Source organism: Cygnus olor, chromosome 14 (assembly GCF_009769625.2).
Source record: "Cygnus olor isolate bCygOlo1 chromosome 14, bCygOlo1.pri.v2, whole genome shotgun sequence".
Taxonomy (NCBI): domain Eukaryota; kingdom Metazoa; phylum Chordata; class Aves; order Anseriformes; family Anatidae; genus Cygnus; species Cygnus olor.
The window spans coordinates 2,088,434-2,110,793 of NC_049182.1; the positions used below are offsets into that span (position 1 = coordinate 2,088,434).

The 22,360-nt window shown below is 49.2% G+C and overlaps 1 protein-coding gene across 2 annotated transcripts in view; it reads left to right on the forward strand.

Annotated features, from left to right (window-relative positions):
• The first annotated feature begins 874 nt into the window (after positions 1 to 874).
• The window catches only part of FNIP1 (folliculin interacting protein 1), a 64,138-nt gene continuing 42,652 nt past the window's right edge, over positions 875 to 22,360 (forward strand). The window contains exon 1 of one of the 2 annotated variants that reach the window (XM_040573972.1): positions 875 to 1,031. In XM_040573972.1, coding sequence (XP_040429906.1) covers positions 943 to 1,031 — 89 coding nt within the window. In that variant the 5' untranslated portion in view covers positions 875 to 942. The remainder of the gene's footprint in view (positions 1,032 to 22,360) is intronic. The other variant, XM_040573973.1, reaches the window with a different exon arrangement.

A 22,360-nucleotide genomic window follows, 5' to 3' on the forward strand; every position in this document is an offset into this window, starting at 1 on the left:
CATTTTCTAGGGAAAGCAATGAATCACTTCTGTTTACCCAGTTCTTAATTAATTAGCTTTCTGCTAGTCTTGTGTCTACAGAGGGAGGCAGTGAAGGAGGCTGTTAACTGTATCCAGTGTTACCATTTCGTTTAAAGCTGTGTTAATAAACAGTTCTGCAAAATAAATAAAATCTGCAATTCCTTTTGATTTTATAAAATCTATCGAACTTTTTTTTTTTTTTTTTTTTTTTTTGCTTATATTTGTTCTGGCTTCAACCGCAGCGCATCACGTCCCCGATGCCGCTCTGCAGACGGATGTTTTATTTGTTATGATGGCTTCCTCTGCATGCAAATGCCTGCGGTCCACCTTCCTTCCCGTCGCCTGACTCGCGGAGGGCTGGGGCTGAGCGCTGTTTCTGTCGGGGCTGCGGTGCGGGAGAGGCCCCTTCAGCTGCCCCCAGCCGGGGCCGGGCGAGAAGAAAGGGGGCAGGAGCTGGGTTCGTGGGGCAGGAGCTGGGGTCCTGCAGCTCCGGGCTTTAACGGAGAAGACGAGAACGCAGGAAAGCAGCGGAACGCTGCTCCGACAGCCTCTGCGGGGCTGAGAGAGGCTCGGAAGCGGGGCTCCCGGCCGCGTCTCCCCGGGCAGGAGGCAGCGGGGCCGCGCCTCGCCCTGCCCCGCGCTGCCCCCGCTGGAGCCCCGGGGCTCCCCCGCGCGTTCCCGGCCGGGCTCCGCGTTCCCCCCGCTGGGCGCTCCCGGGCTCGGGGGCCGCGGCTCCTTCCCCGTCCCGCCCCTGGCGGCCGCGGCGGGTGACTAATGGCCGTCATATGACTGTGACACCGAATGGAGGCGGGCGGGCGGAACCAGCCGCGAGGGGACGGCGCTCAGCGCAGCTCGGCGGCGGGCGGCGGCGGCGGCGGGCGACGGCGGCGGCGGCGGCCGGGGGGCAGCGGCGGCCCCAAGATGCCGCCCACCCTGTTCCAGAAGCTCTTCAACAAGAAGCACGGGCTCGTCTCCCCCGCCAGGGACGCGAGGGACGACTGCGTCTTCAGGTGAGCGGGTCGGGGCCGCCCTGCGCCCCCCCCCCCCGCCCCCGAAGTTCTGCGGCCGCTGAGGGGCTGAGGAGGAGGAGGAGGAGGAGGAGGAGGCGGAGGCGGAGGGGAGGGGAGGGGAGGGGAGGGGAGGAAGAAGGGCGGCAGCGCCCCTTCCCCCGCAGCCCGCTTTCCCCCGCAGCCCTCTCCCCCGCAGCCCTCTCCCGGCAGCGCGGGGCCCCTCCTGGCGCCGCTCCCCGGCTCCCCTCAGCCTCCCCGCCCGCTCCGTTGGCCCCGGGGCTCCGTCCCCCGCCACCGGGGGCGCCGAGCCGGGGCCGGAGCCGGAGCCCCCCTCCCGCGCCCCGCCGCCGCCCAGCCGCCTGCAGCACCCCCCCGGGCCGCTGAGAGGCCCCCGGAGCCGGTGCGGGGCCCTCGGTGGCTTCCCCGGGGGATGCTCGGGGCCGGGGGGGGAGGCGAGGAGGCGCCATGCCGCTTGTCACGGGCGGGCGGCTGGTGATCCGCAGGGAGCAACCTGAAAAATGTGCGGGAGGGGAGGGTTTGGAAACGCCGAGTTTTCCCCTACAGCCAAGCCAAGCGTAGGGGTTACGTGTGAGGTTTGTCGCGATCTAACCGCAACACGACTGGATCCACCGAAAGGTGCCAAGCACAACACCGGCAGGCAAAAAAAAAAAAAAAAAAAAAAAAAAAGAGGGGAGTATTTTCTCCAGGAGAACCCGTCCTGCTGCCCCGAGCCCCTGGGGCTGCTCGGGATCTGCCCCCATCACAGCGGCCTGCGCCTTGGTGGCCTCGCCAGGGACAGCCTGGGCTCTGGTGGTCCACCAAAATTCTTCGTGTGCAGGGGGACGTTTCCCTCGGCACCCCTGCGCCGGGGCCTAGACGTCACCCAGGGCTCGGTGCAGAGGTTAGGGCAGGGACTGGAGCTTTTTGTGGCTGCGAAATGAAGTGCTGCTGTTGCACAGACAGGTAATTGCTACGCTGGAAGGCGATGCGGTCCCAGTCTTGGCTGGAGTGGCCAAAAGGTAGCCTGCAAAATCGTTTTAAAGTGCAAAGTTTTCAACTCGAATTCAAATCAAACGCGCTTCGCTACTAAGAGTTGTGCACGTCTTGAAACTCTTCTACCAATGTCATAAAGCATTCCTCCATCCCGTCCTGACATTTATTACCCACCAGGCTCAGAGATGACCAGCCCTTGGGTTGCCCTGTAAGGGGAGATACCTGGCTGATGCGCTCAGCTTACGGGGTGGCATGTGTAGCTGCCCTGATAGAATTTCAGACGGCAGTTCAGGTGGTCAGGAGCATAACTTCAGTAACCGAAGCATCCCGGTATCGACGGGTCTGTGGTGTCCTTACACAGGCAGGAAACGCTGCGTGAGGTCCGGTGCTGTTACAACTACAGCGTGCCTTCCACAGACACTGGTCACAGCTGCTCCCGCGCCTCCCTGCCATTTACTGGAAGGTGGTCCCTTTTTTTTTTTTTCTTCTTTTTTGTATTATTTTTTAAGAGACAAAACTCTGCAATTATGTCCATGTCATCCAGTTTTCTAAATCAGCTTAATACTGGGCTCAGGACCCTTGATGGGGAGGGTCACTAGGGCTGGTCTCTATAATTGCCGTGCCTTTTCCACCCTGTTAAGACTGCTGGTAATGATGAATTTGTATGGAGACTGGCGGTTAATTCAACAGCTGCAATGCAGACCCTGGGGCAGAAGTGTGGGGATCACGCCTGTGTTGAAAGAAGTGAAAGTGAGTACTCTGCAAGGAGGCGTCTCTTCTTCCCTCTTAACATGCATCGTTCTGTGCCAAACTGGATGTGAATTTTCAAAAAGATATGTCACGCTGTCTGCCTTACCCTCCTCCGCTTGCGTAGTGCCGTTTTGCTTTGTGATGTGATCTGTCAACCAGCAACCAGTGAATTTGCAGTTGTTATTTATTTTTTGGCAGACCTGTGTAAAATCCCAAGAGGAGGCTGATGGTTCTCCTGGTGGAGACAGGGGGGAGTGCGAGACCTGGCTCTTTCTTACAAGAGCCAAGTATTATATTTCGAGGACTGATACAGATGCCCTCTAGGCATGTTGCCTAATGGCTTCTTTTGTTTTCCAAATGGGGATAAGTCTTGAGTTAATCCTCACTATATATGGCCTTATCAGTTACTGGTGAAACTTTTGGATAATGCACAAAACACAGACCATTACTTATTACGGCTGTGAATTTAGAGACTGGAAGCAAGCACTCTGGATTTTCAGTCTGTTCCTGTGTTTCCAGCAAACCTGAGGGCAACACTCTCATCAATTTCAGTGGTACAAGATTGTGTTGATATATTATTATTGCTTATGTTTTAAATAACAGAACTTTTTTCCAAATATTGTGAACTCTGTTATTGTTGTTTGCCTTCACTGTGAAAGCTTGGTCCTCTTATTGAGGAGGCTTTAGAATACCCATAAAAAATGCATGAATTCACTTAATATATTTAGGGATTAAAATGTTAAAGAGAGAAATCTAGCTACTCTGGCATGATATCAGTATAGCAAAACATATAAGGATGATTTTGATGCTTTTTTTTTGTCTGTGAACATACTTTGCATTTCATTTGGGCTTATTGTGAAAATTTACTAGGGCATAAATTCTACTTATCTGAACTTACGTTATTTCAAAAATAACATAATGCTTTTCAGGGGCAAAGTATTTTCTTTACTATCTTTTTTCCTGCTTAGAATCTTTCTGTCTGTGATGGGTGTTGAGAGGGAGTCCAGCCAAACTGGAGGTCCTTCAGAGCTAGGTGCTGGAGCGGTTAACAGCTCCGTGATGGGACCAGTGAGTTAGCAACTGTGAAGTATTTGGTGATTTCCCATTTTGTGGTCTTTTTTCCCCACATACACGAGCCATTTATGTTACGGAAGCGCTGTCAGGAAGTCACAACAGATCCACTACATGTTGGTAGTTCAGCCCTTCAGCTTGGCTGAGGACAGTTGGCAGACTTGGTCCTTACACTGAAATGTCTCTGCACAGTGAGGCATTCACAGGAAGAGCAAAAACATTCAAAGTTTTAGTAGTAAAATATGTTTACAAGGAACACCTGCAAGTGTTCTAGAGAAGAGACAACCCCTTAAGCTGTAAGGTGTAGAGTACCAGCTGTCTACTGCAAATAATACTCACGTGAGTGGATTTTCCCCGAGGGCAACTTCTGCTATAAATAGGATCCCCTGGCCGTGTTGTAGCATCTGGCAGTGGCCGCTGCTGGTGACAGGAGATGGGACTAGCCGAGCCCAGGCTTGGGCTGTTATGGTCATTAGGAACTTGAGATTGCAGGTATGCTGTTCTCTAGAATTTCAGAAGCAGAGTATTCATGTTATAAAAATACATAAAGCTGTTTGTGTGAATCGTGTGCTGTACAAGTGTCTAAAATGTGTATACATTTTTAAATACCAATTAAATGAACCCTATTAGAAACCTTGTTTCTAATCGATCTCCCCAGTAAAGTGGACACAATCTTTCAAAAACTTCCTTAAACTAAGCAGAAGCAGCCACACGTTTCTGCTGAGTATTGTGTGTGCGCACACGGTGTTCCACTGGGCGCTTGGATTCCCAACTGCCACAGAAGCTGCTTACAAGCAGGTATTTCTTTTTTGGCTTCCTCGCGGTGCACTTCAGTGCTTTGGAGAGGAGGGAGCTGCAAAAGCACTGATACCTTGACCATCGTTTTGTTCTTCAAAACGCACTCGGTAGAATGAGCCCAAAGCTCAGGAAGTTGCTGAGAGGTCTCAGTTTATGTCTTTGTTCTTAAGATACGTTTCTTCCTAACTTGTGAAATTTGTGGACAGTATTTCCGATGGTAAATAGAGCTGTAAGGGCTGCAGCAGAATTTTTGTGTGCGGGTGAGTCTGTTGAGACAGTAATTGGGGTTGCAGTACTATTAACCTCTTCCAGAGGGGGAGGGATGCTCCTGTAATACGGAATCACAGTACTGGAACATTTTGGGGTTATGGGTGGATGGAAATGCAGTGCTTCTTTCCATCCTGTGCATCAAGTTTAAGTGCTTGCTCTCTTGGATATCTAGACATCCTTCCCACCTAGCGAGAGGTTAGCGGGATTATTAATTAGGAGTTCTTTTTACACTGAACCTCAATAAAAGTTTGTGTCTTTTTTTTTTTTTAACCTAGGGAGCTCTAAAGAACCATCTCACCCCGAGGGGCATTCCACTGATGTTTGCAAACTCTGTTTTGCTCTTGTTAAAGCACCTGTTGTAGAGGTACAGCTGTGTGGTAATTGTTCAAGCTTGAAAGAACCCCTTCTAGTTTCGAGTCTTACCAACCGTATGGAGTTTTTTTGGGCACGTTCTTCCTTTAGGGGTTTGCTTTGGTTTTCTGGGTATTTCTGAGGACAAGAGCAGCTTTCCAAGTGGGAAAATACAGGAGTAAATAACTTTAAATGTTACTTTCTTTCTACATGGAGAAGGCCATTTCCAGTCATTCTGGAACAGTGCTTTCTGGGGGTCTTTCTGGAAGAGGTGCTGTTCCTTTATTGGTGGTGCTTTGCCTGGTTCATGAGAGATGAAAGGCCTGAGGCTGGCTGCAAGGTAGTGTTACCTGAGGTCTGTCTAGGCAAGTATCCCCCATCAGGCCAGACTGCTTTTATTTCTCTGTGGCAGTGACTTTAAATGGTATCCTGAGAATTGTTTCATTTCACATAATTTTTGGCAGCTGGATTCATCAAGAGAATTGCAATAAACCTAGAGCTGGAAGTGGGTAGTGTGACACCGGGGTGCCTCACCAGGCAGTTCCTCTGCAGAGCTGTTGGCCTTGCACAGTAAGAATGCTGTGCGCTTTCTTACAACAGCATAGCTGCTTCTCAAGCCAGGAGCTTCTTTCTTCTAGAGTGATCTACACTGCAAAGGGATTTGGAGACAGCTAGCAACATGTTACGGTGGACTTTTCATGAGGGAGGCTGGAGTGAGGTAAAGGAGGAACATGAAAGTTGTCTTTACGTTCTTTTTCCAGTCAAAGTTTTACCCACAGAACTTCTTGGTAAGTGCTCGCATTATTTCTGAAGGTAGCTAGCACTGACGTAAATGGTGTGGTATCGTTGCAGGGACTATTTTGCGTTTGTTCCTCCTGTGCTCAGAGCAGGGGTAACCAGCAAAGATTACTGTGTTGCTCTGCAATTTTTAGGTACAGCTTTATTAGAAGCCTCAGGAGTTCAGAGCTAGCAGCATCTGGACACCGTGGTGTCATCAGAGCCGAAGTCTGAGAGACATCTTGGAGTTTTGGCTTGGTTAAACCACTGCCAGAGCTCCTACTGAATTTACCTCCTCCAGCAAACCAGGTATCCCACTCCACCCAGCGAGGGGCTTTTCTGCTGCACCAGAGCCTGCCCAAGGCTGGGGAGTCAAGTCTCTTACACAGCCATGTTAGTTCTACATAGCCTGCAAATTTATTAGCCTAACAGCACCTCACGAGGCTTTTTCAAGCTGTTCCGTGGCAGCCAGTCTGACCAACAACTGCTATTAGTGAAATGCTGTGTTTTGATATTTGTTCACTTCTGGCATTCCACAAATTTTTCACCGGGGCTGTAAAATTACTGGAATATTACCACCTCAAAGTCTTAACACCTCCAAAAAGAGCTTTAGCTGGACTTCACTTTATAATAGCTCCTGCTTTTCATCATTTCCAGTTATCTGGTGAATTTGAAAAGCTTTTGTCCCATAATTTTTAAGATGATTCAAATCCAGAAATTTTCTTGTGTTTTTATTAAGCCCATTTCTGCCTTTTAATGTCCCTTAAGTTTTTTTTAAGTCTGCCTTTTCTGTAATACCTCTGAAAGAGTTTTTGGCTTTTTGGTTGCGTTCATTAGCTTGAGTGCAGCTAGTTTTTAATAGATGTTTGATTTATGCACAGTTCTCTCTTGCTACGATGACTTTGGCCTGTATTTTGAAATATATCGCTGTTTTCCAAAGGACTTCTTGTTGCCAAATTCTGCTTTGCATTTCCTGTCATCTGGGCTTTTACATACCTTCCAGTGCTTTCAGTCGAGTTTCGTCGAGGAAGGAGAAAGATGCAAATGAATTGCTGCCAGTAAGCTCCTCTGGAGACAGACGGGGTTTTGACGCTTTCTGGTGAAGGTCTCCAAGCCAGAAGGAGGTCTGTAGGTCTCCTGGTGCTTCTCCAGGTGGGTATGGGCTGCTGAATCCAGCGTGTCCCAGAGAAATGTCTGTCAGAAATGTCTGTCAGAAATGTCTGTCGGGCCTGGAGCTGGGGCTGTGTGGTCCCTGGAGGAGCAGCGTTGCCCTGTGAGACAGGGGCAGGTTTTCAGTGGCCCAGTGGGTGATTGCCATCCTCTTGTGTTACTGTGCGGTGCCGGGAGTTAATTTGGACCAGCACCGTGTCGTGTGAGGGGTGTGTGACCGCAGAACTCGCAGGGACCAAATGCTTTGGGGACGGCTGGGTGCCAGGCCCTGCCTGAGCTCGCCTTAGCACCCTTCATGTCGGTTCCTCCTGTGCTGGCTGGGCCTGGCGCTGCCTCCAGAGCCCTGGGAGGACGTGGCGAGGCCGCTTCCTCACCATGGATGGCACGAGGTGCTGGAGGCCAGCCGGCTGCGCTGCTCCCAGAGCGGTGGCGTTCTCTGTTCCCCTTCCAGCGCCTCAGCTCCTTCCTCTAAGTGAGAAATGGTTCTGAGGAGAGGCTGCAGCAGGTGGGCCGTGCGGTGCCTTCCAGCGCCGGGATCTCTGCTGGTTGGGGCGTGCCCCTGTCATCTGAAGGGGGCCCCACTGCCAAAAAACAAAGCAGAGGTCTCGTGAGATGGGCTCTGCTCCTGTGCTCAGCTGCAGAGCCGAGGTGAGCTGGCACCTGATCGCCACGGTGGGAGGCTTCTTGTCATGGTCCCTGTGCGTATGTGTAGCTGTACTGGAATAAAAATGCTCCTTTATGTGTGTGTTACAGTAGGCTTGGCAAGCATTGAAAGAAGGTGTTCCTGCAGAGCTACAGGTGCCGATTTTTCCTTCCTCCTCTAGACAAGGTCGCGGGGGCAGAAAGAGGTGTCTGTGCCGGTTTGTCCACTGCGAGCTCTTCCTTCTCTTCTGAAGCAGTTCCACCATTTGTCTTCTGGTGACCGAAGGTGTTTTGACCTGACCCAGGTCCCAGACCTTGCTCTTCTGCAATGATCAGCTCCTTTGGTGACTGACAGGTCGCCCTCCCTGTATTTTCATAGGGGTTTATCCTTTGCTGTGTGCACACTTCAGAGTAAGCGTATGCTCCTAGTGACAGCTTGGACAAATTCAGGCTTCTGTTCTGGAACAAACCGGCCCAATGTGACTCGGAGCCTGAAACTTCTGCTGTAATTTTGGTTTAATGCAAGAGGCGACCGCTGTAGAGACGTGCTGTACAAGTGGAAAGTAACGCGCACGGTGGTTTCATGCTTGGAGGCTGTGCGCTCTCCTCTTGCTACATCTGGAGCAGAATGTCTGCAAGATCACATGTTTGTGAGTAACGTCAGGAAAAATGCAGAGCTCAGTCGCGCTAGCACATCCAGGGTGGCTGCGGTGGACTTCCAGAATCAGCTGAGAGCACAGCTCGTCTCCGAGCACTTGACAAAAGTCTGAGCGCGTGGTGTGCATAGAAAACCTTATTCTGTATAGTATTTGCTGGAGGGGGGGAAAAAAAGTTATGCCCATTAAAAACAGGAAGTAATTTTAGTCGTTTGTAAATGACTTGCTAATGCACCAGCTGCTCCACCTTGTACCGAGTAGTAACAGAATTCACAAAGGGGAAATACTCTGGAGGAACTTGCACAAAATGTACGCGATGTTGCTGTGCTTAAGGAATTTCTCCATAAAGATCCCATTCAAGAGGGGCAGTCCTTTCTGCAGGGTTACTCGCTTATTTCTAAAAATATATGCTCAACTGTGTTCTGCTCTGGTAGAAGTGTGAACAGTTACTATGTAGTCTTTGTATCAAAAATGATTTATTTATTTTTGCAACAATGCATTGTGCTGTTGCTTGGTGCTCTACCAAAGCTTTTAATTGAGGTAATTCTGCACGTTTACGTAAGAAGTTCAACCTTTTCCTCTTCTGAAACTGATAGCTTCTGTAGATATTATTATTCAGAATACAATGCACTACAGAGAAACTTGTTCAAACATGTGAATTATACAAAACGCTACACAAACTGCATATAGAATATTAACAGTGTGTGTGTGCAGCACGTGGCCACAAGTACAGCGGAATTTTTACTTTGGAATTTTTCTGTCTTTTCTGAAAGAAGTAATTTTGTAGCCGATATCAAATGGTTAAGCTTTGGACTTAAGTAGCCAGACTACACCAAAAGCTCTTTATTTTAAACAGCCTTGCCTGATGTCTTTGGGGTGATAGCCTGGGTAACCTCAGCCTTTTGTGCATCCTCTCTCTTTGAAACTATGGCCTTGGAAGAAACCCTCGTTTTGTACATGCGAGGGGCTCTTTGCAGTGCTGTCTGTGTCTGTTAGTAGCAACCAGCTGTGCTGCAGACACCTCCTGTCCACTCCAGCCTGAGCAGGTGAGTGAACCAGCAGCAGCCCTGCATCGGTAGCTTGAGCACTGGGCTTTGCTGAAAGCAGCTGTCTCGACGAATGGAAATGATCCTCACACCCCGCTGATCGGCTCTGTTTCTCCAGGATACTTCCACAACTTCGTCACTGGGGATTTTGACCTGAAATGAGTAAAATCCATCAGAGAAACGGTCTTATTTCTTGTAATACAGGTACTGTTTGTGCTCTGCCCCTTCATGGTATTTGACGCAAATCCAGATGTGTGCTTCGTTAGCAGTGTCTTTCCCTCAGCCCAGCTAAAATGTCAACAAAACTTAACACTTTTTATTATATCACAAACCCTCTACCCTTTCAGTTTGTGTGATATATAACTGGAAAGAAACAGGAGCCAAGTTGCAGTTCTCTGCCATCTGTTTTAGTAGATAAATGAAGAAACTTCGAGCTCGGTTCAGCCCTGACTTAAGATCCTGGCATTGCGCCTGTTCAAGCCAGAGCAGTATCTTTGCCCAAATTCCTGTGTCATTTTCCGTTTTAACAGAGAAAGTGTCTTGTCTGAGCATCGCCCCCAGGAGCTGTCGCCTTGCTGTACGCTTTTGTTGTTTTTGTTTTTAGCCTTGGTACTTATGGAAGCGGTGGCTTATGCAGTGCTGCTGCTGCTGCCCTCTTAGCAATTTCTGAACCTTTTGGTCGTTTTCGGTCATGTGTGATGGAGGTTGTGAGAACAGAAGTGCGAGCCAGCTCCATTTCTGTACCTTTACTGAAAATCGTGCGTGTGCCGTTGGGTATCCCCTCGGGCACCTGGTGGCCGCGGTGCTCCGGTGGGCGATGTGCTGCGGCGGGCACGTCGGGAGGGACGTGGGGACAGCTGGAGTCTGGGCGGCTTGGGAGGTGACACCCGCTGTGTGGCTTTGTGGACAGCCACCAGAAAGGCCACTCCCGGGTTACTGTGAACACTGGAATATCAAGATCTCCATTTGCTGGGTGGTTCTGCTTTCTGGCTAGAACTAAAATACACACCGTCTACCCAGATTTCTCTCGCCTGCTGCACCTTCCTTGCACAGCTTTATCCCAAGGCAAAAACAGGCCTCCAGAGGCTGTGGGCTCAGCACAGTGTGCTGTGATTTGGGCAGCTGTGAGAGAGGATGGTAAGTCATAAGAAAGCATTTGAGCTGTCAGCAAACGAATTATCCAGTAGAAATGAGATTATTTTTAAAAATTTTATTGGCTGTGATGCCCCCCAAGAAGACCTACCTAGAAGATGTTCTTTCAATTTGGAGAGTTCAGCTGAATGGTTTATTTACTCCTTGTCTACTAGGAATTGGTAGGAAAGTGGTATTACTTCAGGTGTTAATGAAAAGTAGGTACAGACGATGAACTGTGGGTGGTTGTGTGCACAGGGAACATAAGTTGCAAAACACAGGGTGGGCGCTGTCTCCTCAGAAGCTTGTTCTGGTTGAATGACGTTATCTGAACATCAGAATCCGTAAGGCAGTTTTTCTGCCAGAATTTTCCTGTTGCTACAGGAAAAAGAGCAGCATTACCCCCTTAAAGACAGACTGAAAGAAACGTGTCAAGTCTTCGGACAGTGAATGGGCTTGCAGTGCTGCCTGCCTACTATTTCAAGGCAGTCCCAGCTCTGACATAAAACTGAAGTAGTCAGAGAAAGGTGCTGTGTTGGCTTGTGTGTGTGTTTTTTTTTCCTTCAGTACCTAAACATATTTCAGTTGCTATGAGTTACTGGAAATTACTTTCTTGGTAGAAAAGGAAATTGTTCTACTGACAGCGTGGAGGGTTAAGAAGCTGTGAAAACAAGCACGTTGGTTTCTTAACTGCGTGCATCTCCCAGGCATGCAGGAGGCACCAGTCATGAACTGATGGCCTCTTTTTCTTTTCTTTTCTCCAAAACAGACATAGTGGCAAAGTATGGGCTTGATAGAGCAAAAAATTAAAACAGCTTAAAGTAAATTCTTATGAGGTTATAACAAAATTATACTTTTTATGTGAACAAAATTTTCAGTAAGCTTTCTTTTTCAGATAAGCAAAAATACCGATTTGGTATAAGGCTAACTTTAATTTACCTGCTTCAAATTCTAGTGTTTTTTTCATAGTATCTTATTTACAGTTGTCTCCAAATTGGTTATTTTGGTTAGTCTGAAAGCATATCTATTTAAAACGTGTCATCACATTACCTTTTCGATGAAAGCAGTCACAGAGCTGCTTGGTGGCTTCTGGTTGTGTGTTGCGTAAGCCTTTTTTCCACGCTGGGGTCAGACGGTAAGGTTTCCGGAGCTAAGCATGTGCTAAATGCTGTTTTCCCTTTAACACCACGTCTTAAGTCATTTTTATTTAGTTACTCACTTGGATTTGGTATACGCTTGTTTAAAGACTGGTCTTTTCGATATGTAGCCACCAGAGAAATCAGCTAAACTGCACCTAGGAGGTGACATCGGTGACGCCTGCGCTGGAGGAAAAGCTGTGCCAGAGGAGGGGACTTCGTGAGTGGAGTTGTTCTCAGCCATGTGCACGGAGAGGGAACAGGCAGTTTGACAAGAGGTTGCTTCTATTTAACATATTTTAAAAGAGAAGCAAATAGAAATTAACACAAATACAAAAAGGCCCAGGCCTCTAAGGGGCTGAGCGTCCTCAGTTTCGGCATAACTCGGTGAGGTTTGAAGGCTTTCGGTGTCACAGCCTTGAGCTTAGCAAGAGGAGATGTAGGCTGGAAGGAAAGAGATCCCAGAGAGCAAGAAAGACCCTGTCCTCAGACCTCTGTCTCGTGTGTGTGTACATATATGTGTGTGCTTCAGAACATTCCCCGGTATCTTTGCTTTCTGCCCGCGGCCAGAGCATGCGTGCGCCCGCAGCGACACGACGCAGAGGGCTGAGCAGTGAGAGCCTTGGCCAGCAGAGCGCCCGCTGGTTTGTAGTAAGGCCTTGTGTGTTCCCCCAGGCGGTGAGAGAGCTAAATTGGGTGTATGTGTACACTGCAGATAGGCCTAAATTGTCTAATATCATGCTGGACGGACTCGTTCGCTCCTTAGATCAGAAGAGTATTGTTGTGAGACTTCAGTGTGAGGATTTATGGCGATAATAGGTGCTGAATAAACATGAGCTAAGATGTTGGCAGCGGAAGAGATGGGAAGACTTTTTGAAAACTAATCTTTATTTTCGATCGCTTTCTCTTGTCCACCAGCCAAGAAGCGACGGTGCCCTGCCTGCTCGGTGCAGTGCTCGATGCCCGGGAGCAGCTGGAGCCCACCGCGGGGGTCTGCTGATGGAGAGGGTCCGGCGGGTGCTGGCCCTGGCCTGGGCTCCTTCCACGTCTGGGCAGCAGCACCGAGAGGTGCAGGGGGCACAGGGAAAGGTACGACACGAGCAGTGGCAGCTGCTGAGCATAACAGAGAAAAGTCAGGCTGGAAATGCTGAGGTGGGTGTAATGAGTATAAAGCGGTGGCATTTTGGAGTTGCCCTGCGCTCAGAAGGATCCGTGTGTGTGAGCGTAGCTGGAAGCAGCTGGAGGGCGCTGCCATGACTTGGTGCACACGTTTGATGGGCTTGGTATTCCCTGATCCTTGTGGTGCTCTTCCTGATCGTGTCACTGACCCTCTTGGGTCCTCTGCTTTGGAAACTGGTATTCACACGCAGAGGAATAAAAGGGTTAAAGGCCAGATCACTTTCTCTTCCATTTTTCTGTTCTTTTCTTAGTTTTGTTCTGTCTGAGACCTGCAGTGCTGCCTCTCCTCTCCGAAGGTTTCCCCTGGGCGCTGTAGCGTCCCCTCCTCCTCCTGCCACAAGCAGTTGGGTGCATCCTGTTTGGGGTCACTGCTGTGTCACTTTAAATGACACGCACTGGAATGCGAAGGGAAAAGAGAAAGGAAGAGCCAAGTGAGCGATTACTTTGCCAACAGCTCCTTTCCAAAACAAAAAAACAACCCGGGCTGAAATATCCTGGTGGCACTGACAGCTATTGCTGTCCAGCACGTGATATTTCTTTCCTGTTGATGCAGCAGAATAAATAGCTTCATGCGGTGCTGTTACTGCTTCGCAGCAGGGTACCCGCAGCGCCAGGTTTTTTCAAGTTCCCACATCTTACAGATGCTCGTGTGGATGGGCCGAGTCAGGAGAGCAGAGATGAGGCAAGAAAACGCTTTTGGGTGAGAGAGCAGAGTGGACGTGCCGCTCCGTAGGGATGAGAGGAGAGAATAGCTGGTCTTGCTCGTGTCAGGCTGAGGTATGTGAACCACAGAAGATGCACGCGCTGATGCTGAGCTGATCGCAGCTCGCCTGGGAATGGCTCGGTGTGCTGCAGCCCCAGGGGAGCCCCTCCAGGAGGCTGGAGCTGCTCCCCCTGCGCCTGCTGGCTGGATGTGCTGCCTCAGGGTGCCTTGCACCCCGTTCTCCCCAACGCTGTCAAAAAGAGGGTTCCTGAACTCGGTGGACGTGTTGATGAAGTGCAGCCTCTCCCGGTGGCACAATGTTGGCTTTATCAGGCGTTCCTGTTGACTCTGTGAGGCAGAGCTGGCTCGGAGCACGTGCACAGCAGGATCCCGTGACGAGGAAGGGGTGCGCTTGGCCTCAGTGCTGATACCCAGGGAGGGCACGTGGATCTGAACCTGCCATTTCTTTATCGCAGACCAAGACTTTAGGAGTAAGAAAAGCCATGTGGGCATGCGGGGACTGTTTCCAGAAGATGCTCAGAGCTTGCACGGATCTGTCAAGTGGAATTTTCAGTAAGACTTGGCCAGTTGAGCTGTTCTGCACCGGAAAGTCCCCCTAGATGGACAGGTGTGTGTTTGAAGGCTTCAAACACCTAGAATTTCCTGCCCATTGGAGTCTATTAAAATGTCACTGGAGGCCCTTCCTCATGAAGAAATACAGAACGGGCATCCAACCGATGAAAGTGCTTTTGATACATGCATAAGTGCTAAACACCAGCCTAGTTTATAAAATCGTGCGGTGCATTCGATTCAAGACACCTGTAAAGGAGGTTAATTTTTTTCGGGGGCTGGATGCTCAGCTGGCTGACACTGGATATCAGCCCTTACTCAGGTGTCTCAGGTTTACTAAGTTTTTGAAAATCTTATTACACGGTATTTTTTTCAAGTCCATTTTTTCTGGTTTTGATCTTTTAAACTATTTTAAAGCATAATACGTGTTCTTTGCGTAGTCTTCCTTTTACTGTGGTGGTGTGCAGAGCATAATTAGAAGTTCAAGGCAGAAAGCACCCATCCAACCCTGCTGTTTTCCAGGTCTGGCGGTAGTGCATAGCGCTCCCCTGTTGGACTTTTCATTGACCCCAGCCAAGTGCACGGATCACATGCAAGGGACAAAAGAGCCGTTGAATACCTCTCAGAGTGGATTGGGACCGCAGTGTGATTCCTTAAAACACGTTGCGTAAAGCCCATTCTGGCCTTGCTCCGCTCTTGCTCAGCATGTTTGACATTCAAGTCTATTTTTGTATAGTACTGACCTGAAGAGCCTGGATCTGGATTAGATTTGGATTAGGGTTTGGGATAAATAGCACTGGAATCTCACGTGAGTTCTTTTGCAATTTTTGCCCCAAAGGAACCTCCAGAGTTAAAAACTCGCTGTCTGTTTCATCATGAAAATTAGGCCCTTTATCTGTTTTGAATAAATGCTGTCTAAAAAAGAGTGACAATGTATTTTGTGTGTAATATATCTGCTCTAAATACTTCAGTCCCTTAACTTGAAGGGCTCATCTTAGGGCTGGTAGAACAGCGGATCCCGTATGGGTAGCTAATTTGGTAGTTGCTGTGTCCCTCCTAAACTGTGCGTAATTACAAAAAGGCAGATGTAGGGCTGAGAAGCCCTGAGCTGGTCCCACCTCCCGATGTGCTAGAGGCTGCAATTCTTCCTTTCTTTTTTCTTTAAAAAATCACAAGACAGTGGGCAGTCCTATACTGTCCTACCGTTCTTAGAAACCCAAGGCTGCGAGCACGGAGCAAGACCTAGAAAACCGAAGGGGACACCAGGAAGGTAGGGTACAGGACTGCGAGCGGCGGTGAGCACTGGCCTGCAGACCCAGCAGAGGACTTTGTTCGGCTCGGTTTGGTGATGGAGCAGCTCCTGTAAAACCAGCGGGACCCCCACCAGTGGGACCCCCAGCTGGAAGCATGCTCAAAAGCTCTTCTGCTTCAGGGCACCAAAACCTCCCGGTCCTAGCGCGTGTGCGCTGGCTGCCAGGCTGCGCCGTTTGTCTGACAGGCTGTTTTTTTTGCTAACGTTAAATGAAGTTGTGTGGCTGGGTGGCTTGTTTGAGCATCTGCTTTATATTTGTCCTCATGTCCTTACGAGTTACATAAAAGTGAAGTCGAGCAGCGCCTTCAGTGTCTGTCTGCTCTATATAGATCTACCTGAAATAGTTTCAGGTCACCTTTGCCTGCTTAATTTGGAAAACAACCGAGCAGCATGACTCTCGCCTTGGAGAGCTGAGCAGTCTCGGCTCCTCGCAGCTGTCTCAGGGCTCTTGCAATAGCCACGCAAACCAAGATCTCAGCCCTTCCACAGGTGCAGCAGGCGCCCGCTCGACTCGTAGAGCCAGTAGGGGAGCGGTGCTCCGGCCACGAGCGGGAGCCGAGCCAGAGCAGGCTCCTCTCCCGGAGAGCAGCACGTCCCCTGCAGGACGATGCCCTCCGTGTGGCTGCTCCCTGCTCCTCCTGGGTGTGAAGGTGTTCCCGCTGTCCTGCTTGGTTGTCTCTGGGTCGGCCTGGCACTCGCCTTGAAGTGCAGCGGGGTTAGCAGAGGAGGCTGGCTAAGGGCTCCCCGGCGCGGAGCTGTCCCTGGAGCAAGAAACTGGAGCTGCAGGCCCGGGCCAGGCATCGCGATGGGCTTTCTGTAGGTGTTAGAGGATGCCTGGGTCACAAGCGGCACGGCTGTCCTGGTGGTGTCCCGGGGCCTGGCTCCCGGGAGTGTCACACGCTAGCACTGGTGGCTTTACCCAGCTCTAGGTAACGGTGCACCACGTCCACACACTGGGATTTCCTTCCACAAGCACTGCTTTGTTACGCTGCTTCGTACAGTTACCCTCTGCCTGCTTTTTGCAGTTGTTCCTGTGTAACCGAGATGGGGTTTTGGTGAAATCCGAGGGGGGAATAGGACTGAGTCAGCACTCTGCTCCAGCCATGTGCTTTGCTTTAAGTACGTGAGGAGTTTGATTGCTCCCAACGCAGCCGCTCATGTGCTTAGCATTAGGCATGTGTTTTAAATAAGTTGCTGATCCAGGGCCTATTTTTTTTTTTTTTTTTTTGAGAAAGATCTACCCAAGTGAGGGTAAGACGGCGAACACAACATCGAAAATGTTCCAGACTGAAGGGTTAATGTCACGTTCTTTGGGAGAAAAGCTTCTGGCATTTAATGCGTTTTGGTGACACACCGAGTTGAAAGGTAGCCTTTGTTGGAAAAATGATCATCTTTGATGATTTTATGTGACTCTCTTAGTGACCTGGTAACATAGCAAGCCGAAGTCCAACGTGCAAACCCAGGTTTTAGGCTGAAAGCAGTAGTTGGGGATTATCCGTACATCAAGCTTCAGTTGGACTGAGTTCATATAAATAATTGTCCTCCAGCTTTTCCTATTACAAATACACGGAGTTTGAGAAATTGGTTTACCATGTGCTGAAAATTTCTTTGATATTTTTAAAAGCCTGTTGCTGTGGCAACGGGACCCCATAACAGAAAAGCTCTTTGGTAATAAGAAATGGTGTTACAGCTGGGAAGGAAGGCACAGCAAAATGGCTAATATTCCTTTAAAAAAAAAAAAAAAAGGCAGGCATGGTGTCCCGAAGCTTGGACCTGGATCACCAGACAAGGGCGCACCCTGCTTGCAGGGCTTGCTCAGCTCCAAGCTTGTAGTGCAGGCGTTCAGCCTGGTCTTGGCTCTCCTGGGGGGGGAAAATGGGGGCTCTGCAAGCAGCTTCCTCCAGCGTAGCTCAGTGTATTTTCTTTTTCATGCGGAAGGGTTGAAGTGATTCGATGGTTTGGCTTATGGGCAAGGAAACATGAGTTTTGCTTTTCAGAACTGGATGTCCCCTTTGTGCTTTGCTAATACAGAAACTGGCAGAACAGGCATTACTTTTCCTTTGACGTTAGGGCTTGCAGCCCTGTTTCCTTGTGTCTCATGACTGAGTGAATCAACACCTAATTAAACAGTCACATGAGGGACAGAGTAAAATGCTGCTCATGCACTGATCATTGTGAATCCGTGGAGAATAACTACTTACATCTGTCTGCCTTCTTCTCTGAGGAACCCTGAACAGCTGCGGCTTTTTTCTTTTTCTTCTTTTTTAAAGAAAAAAGCTCACATAAACCTTAGAGAAAGCAGTGCTGTCTGCGCAGATAAATGAGAGCTGGCGTAGGGGAAAGAGAACACTTGGAAGCACTGGACAAAATTTCTGAGAAATGCGAATGATTCGAGTTTGGGCTGGGGATGACTGAGCTGAAGGCTTAAAATTGAGGTCCTTGCACGTTTCACACTCCTGCTGCTGTATCTGAAAATGCGATTGCTGCGCGAGGGAGTACAGTAAGCTGTCCTGAGTGGTCGGGGAGGTTTCTGGATGTTTTCAACATCAGTTGTAATTCCTCTGTTTGCAGCAAGTTACAAAGGGTCCTTAAGAGTCGCTTTCCACATCTGAGCAGCAAATACTTATCTGGAGATTTATTGGGCTCTCAATTCTCACTCAGTCACAAGTGCAGCCACCTTAATCAATTACGCGGAGGTGGACTACCGCCAAGGAGCGCTCCAAGCCCCGCGCTGCCTGTTCAGGCTCTATTACTTTCACCACCGAGGCAACGCTTTCCCGTAAAAGCTCACGCAACAAGTACAGCAGGGTGCCCTAAGCACCACGAGCAGAGGGCCACCGCCACCCCGACACCGTGGTGGGCTTCTGGCAGTGTATGGGGCTGGCTGGGCCGTGCCACCCACCCCCTGGTCCACAGTGGAGTTACTGCCGTTGCGCCCTGGCACCGAGGCAGCGGTGGCTGCCTGGGTGTTTGCGGGGTGCCGTATTCCCAGCTGAAGCTATCCGCCAGGGGTCATCCTGGCCTGCGAGGCCGGGGGGCTCGGGGCTGTCCTGGGGCCAGCGGGAGCCGGGAGCTGCCCTGGGGACCGTTGGCACAGCAGCACCCGGCCCCGCTCGCCCACCTGGGCACAGCTGCCCAGCCCCTGGCTTGAAAAGCATCAAGAAAATAAAATAAAAAGCGGCCGTTTGAAGGCTAAAAAGCCAGAATGCAGAAGTTCCTTATTTCTTGAGACGTCTATCTGATTTTAAAAACGGCCATTTAAACGTGTTAAATTAAACTCAGTGTTGGAGCAGAAACCGCATGGTGTGTCAGGCGTAGCTGGAGCACGTCAGTAATTTGTGTGTGCACCTTAGAGCTTTGTGTTGTGTCTCATTCTGAAATAACGCAGTGAGAACCTCGAGTTTTCATTTGTGTAAAAAGAAACAAAAACTGCCATAGTCCTTACAGTTGCTAGGAAGAAAATACAAGCCTTAAAGACTTCAGGCTGAAGATAAGTACAGAGAATTCAACGTTTGTGTATTAAAAATGAGAATATTAGGATTGTTAACCAAGGTGCTCTTGTTGCATCAGGTGTCTCGTGCGGCACAGAGGCGGGTTTTCTTGCGTGAAGCGCGCCTCGTTGTCTGCTGGAAACTCCCACGTGTCAGGCAAAGCTAGGTGCTGCGTGTCACCCGGTGTCGTGTTGTCATCTGTGTTTTGAAGAGGGGGTAGAAAACAAAAGTTAGTTTTATGTCTGGATTTAAAGGCTGAAAAACCTATTTTGACATCTCCAGAATCCCACAGCACAGCTAGGGGAGGAAGGGGGGACTTCCCCCAGAGCCCTCCTCTGCTAGCCCGGGCAATGCTGGGAGATTTCAGAAAATTATTTATTTCCAACAGCTACTTGTGTGCATCAGGAGAAATGTGTATTGCGTCTATTTTCTCCCCAGCTTTTCATTAGACACACACAATGCTGAGCTATTTATTTTTAATAGCTGCAGTGAAAGATTATTCTGCTCTGCGCACCCGAGGGTGCACAATACCAGAACTGTTCGGCGGAGGGAAAATGCCCTGTTGTCTTGCAGTACCAGTTGGTATTATGGAGGTTTGTTTGGTCTCTTATTTATAGGAGATGGCAATTGGAAATGTGATACAAAACAAACACCAACGTTCCAGTAGCTTAACCATGCATCAAGTTTTTACTCTGCTAGTTATTTTTATTTTAAGCATCTTTTATCATGACTTGAAAAATTACAACAGTAAAGGGATGGTCGAGCTGCTGAGGTCTCAGTATCCACATTCTTAAAAGAAAGAACTGTTCCATATCACACCCTCCAGGAATGCTCCGAGACAGATCTGTATTTATGCTGATGCTCCTTTATGCCTCCCGTAAAGACAGTTTATCCCAGTCATGAGACCTGATGCTAGTGAGAATCCTGCGGGTAGAGAGTTTATAAGCTTTGCTCCGGTGTTAAGTGTGTGCTTGTTTGCTTGGTTTTAAATCACATATCAAAAGCACTTCGTTTCTTTAAAATCTGATTTGCTTTAAAGAAAATCACGCCTAGATTTTGAAAAACCTATGGACTACTTGCAGTGCTCTTTGTTGTCGTATTGGCTCTTACTGACCTTTGCCTGGGCTTGTGTTTGTGTGTGCCTATCTGTGGTATGTGCAGGTATGTATACAGAGGAGTTGTGCTTTAATGCTGGCCACTCTTCCTCTCCAGCACTGAGGAATTCAGTGGAATTTTATTTTTTTTTGCAGGGATACAAAAATGCACAGAAAGCACATTTTTTTAAAGTCTAGCTCAGTGGTAATTCTACTAAGGCAAATATTTGTAGAGAAATGGTATCCAAGTATTTCTAGTCAGATTTCAAATAAACTCCTAATTGGTTTTCTCTCTTTTTGTCTGGTGTGGCTTCCAGCCCCTATCTTCATGCATTACTAAGCAATAAACATTTCTTGGCTTAGTTACTGGTTCTTTGTTGTGTGCTTTTACAACATGTGTGAGGGAAGCCTTCTTTCAGGAGAAAGACTAAGAAAACTTGTTAAGGCAGCAGAGAACAAAAATGAATCATTTCATTACTTTTTTAGCCTGTGGTTGGAGCAAACTGTTGCCTGCTGACTTTAAAAACAGTTGATTTATACCCAAAAGTTGCATATGAGCCTTTGCTGTAGTTTTAAATTAAGTTTTCAGAAATGCCTGTGGATAAAATGAAGAAAGTAACTTTTTTTTTCTTCCGTGCAGTTTTGAGGATTTTGGCTTATGTTTAATAAGGAGCCACCACCTCAGATCCTAGTCTAGGATCTGAGTGCAGGCTTGGACCCGGCTTTGAAATACTTTACGTACCTCCAGGTGTGCCCAGAAAATCTCCCTGTCCTCAGAGACTTAGCATCAGGTGTTTCTGAGCAGGTCTCTCCCCTGGTCCAGCTCGGTGACCAGGAGGTTTGCTCTGCCTGGGTGCTCACCTGGAGGAGCGCGTGGTGCACATCTGGTCTTAAAAAGGGCTGCCTATTTTTTGGGTCCGGAGGTGGGGCAGCTCTGAGCAGCACCAGTCCTTCCCCCAGCGATAAATGTTCGCTGATGTGGCTGAGGCTGAAGCCCTGCTCGCTGCCCGTCGGCTTTGTGGCTGGGTTGGAGCAGGAATTCCTTCCAACAATTTTTCTTGGTCAGTTGTTGGATGGAGGCTGGGTCTGCTTTCAAAGCACTTGTCTTCAGTGCGCATCGGGTTACCCTGAGGTAAAATGGAAACTTTAGATGTTACTCCTGTAAATAAATGTTTACATAATACATCACACTGAACTTCTCACTATTGCATCTCTAAGAAAAAGGTCACTTTTGACATCAGTAACCTTTAGAGAGCAGTGCGCTTGCCACACAGGTAAAGGAGGGTTCTGTGTACAGCGCATTCCTTTCGCTGCACCAAGGAGGTAGCAGACAGAGGTCAAACGCTATTGCTTCTAGGTCCCAAGGCTTGGCATTTTAAGCTTTAAAGGCAAGGCTTGGCTTTAAGGCATGGGTCCTGCAGTCACGCACATGCTTAGCCCTACTCATGTGAGTAATCCCATTGAATTCCCTGGCACTACTCACACATGAAAAGCCAAATCTGTGGTGTCCGTCCTTGTGGGATCAAGGTCTCCACACTTTGTTTCTAAACGAGGAATTTCCCCTGAAACACCTGTGCTCGCAGCAGATCATAGTTCTGGCTTTGGAACCAAGTCTCCATGTCGTAGTTTCACTGCTTTTGTGTCAAAACCCTCGCACAGCACCAAAGACAAAAATATTACCGCCGCAGAAAAGGCAATGGCAAGACTCCCATGGTGCCGGTAGGTTAGGGACCTCTCACAGACTGAGTCCAGGGGATGTGCAGCAGGAGAGGAGCTCGGTGGCCGGGGGGACAGCACCTGGGGTGCTGGCATTGCTGGGTTTTGGGGCCGGAGTGTATGGCCCAGGGCATCGGCTCAGCCGCTGCGTGCCGTCCATAGCCCCACACTTAGTGTTGGGAACAGGAGAGCCGTGGGTCTCTCGCTGCCTCTGTGTCTGCAGCGCTGGCGAAGCCGGTGGGGTCTCAGATGCTGAGAAAGAAGGGAAGCGGGAGCTGTGGTGCTGGTCGCCTGCCTGTATCCATTTGTCGATCGTTGTCTGAAGAGGACACAGAACGCGTAAGGCGGGCGGTTAGCCCCACGTACGCCCGAGATGGGCGCTGACCACTTTGACGCGCGTCGCTTTTCACACGCCCTGCTCCTTCCCCGCTGCCCACACCGTGAGGAGAAAGGCCCCGGGCTGGCAGCGGGCC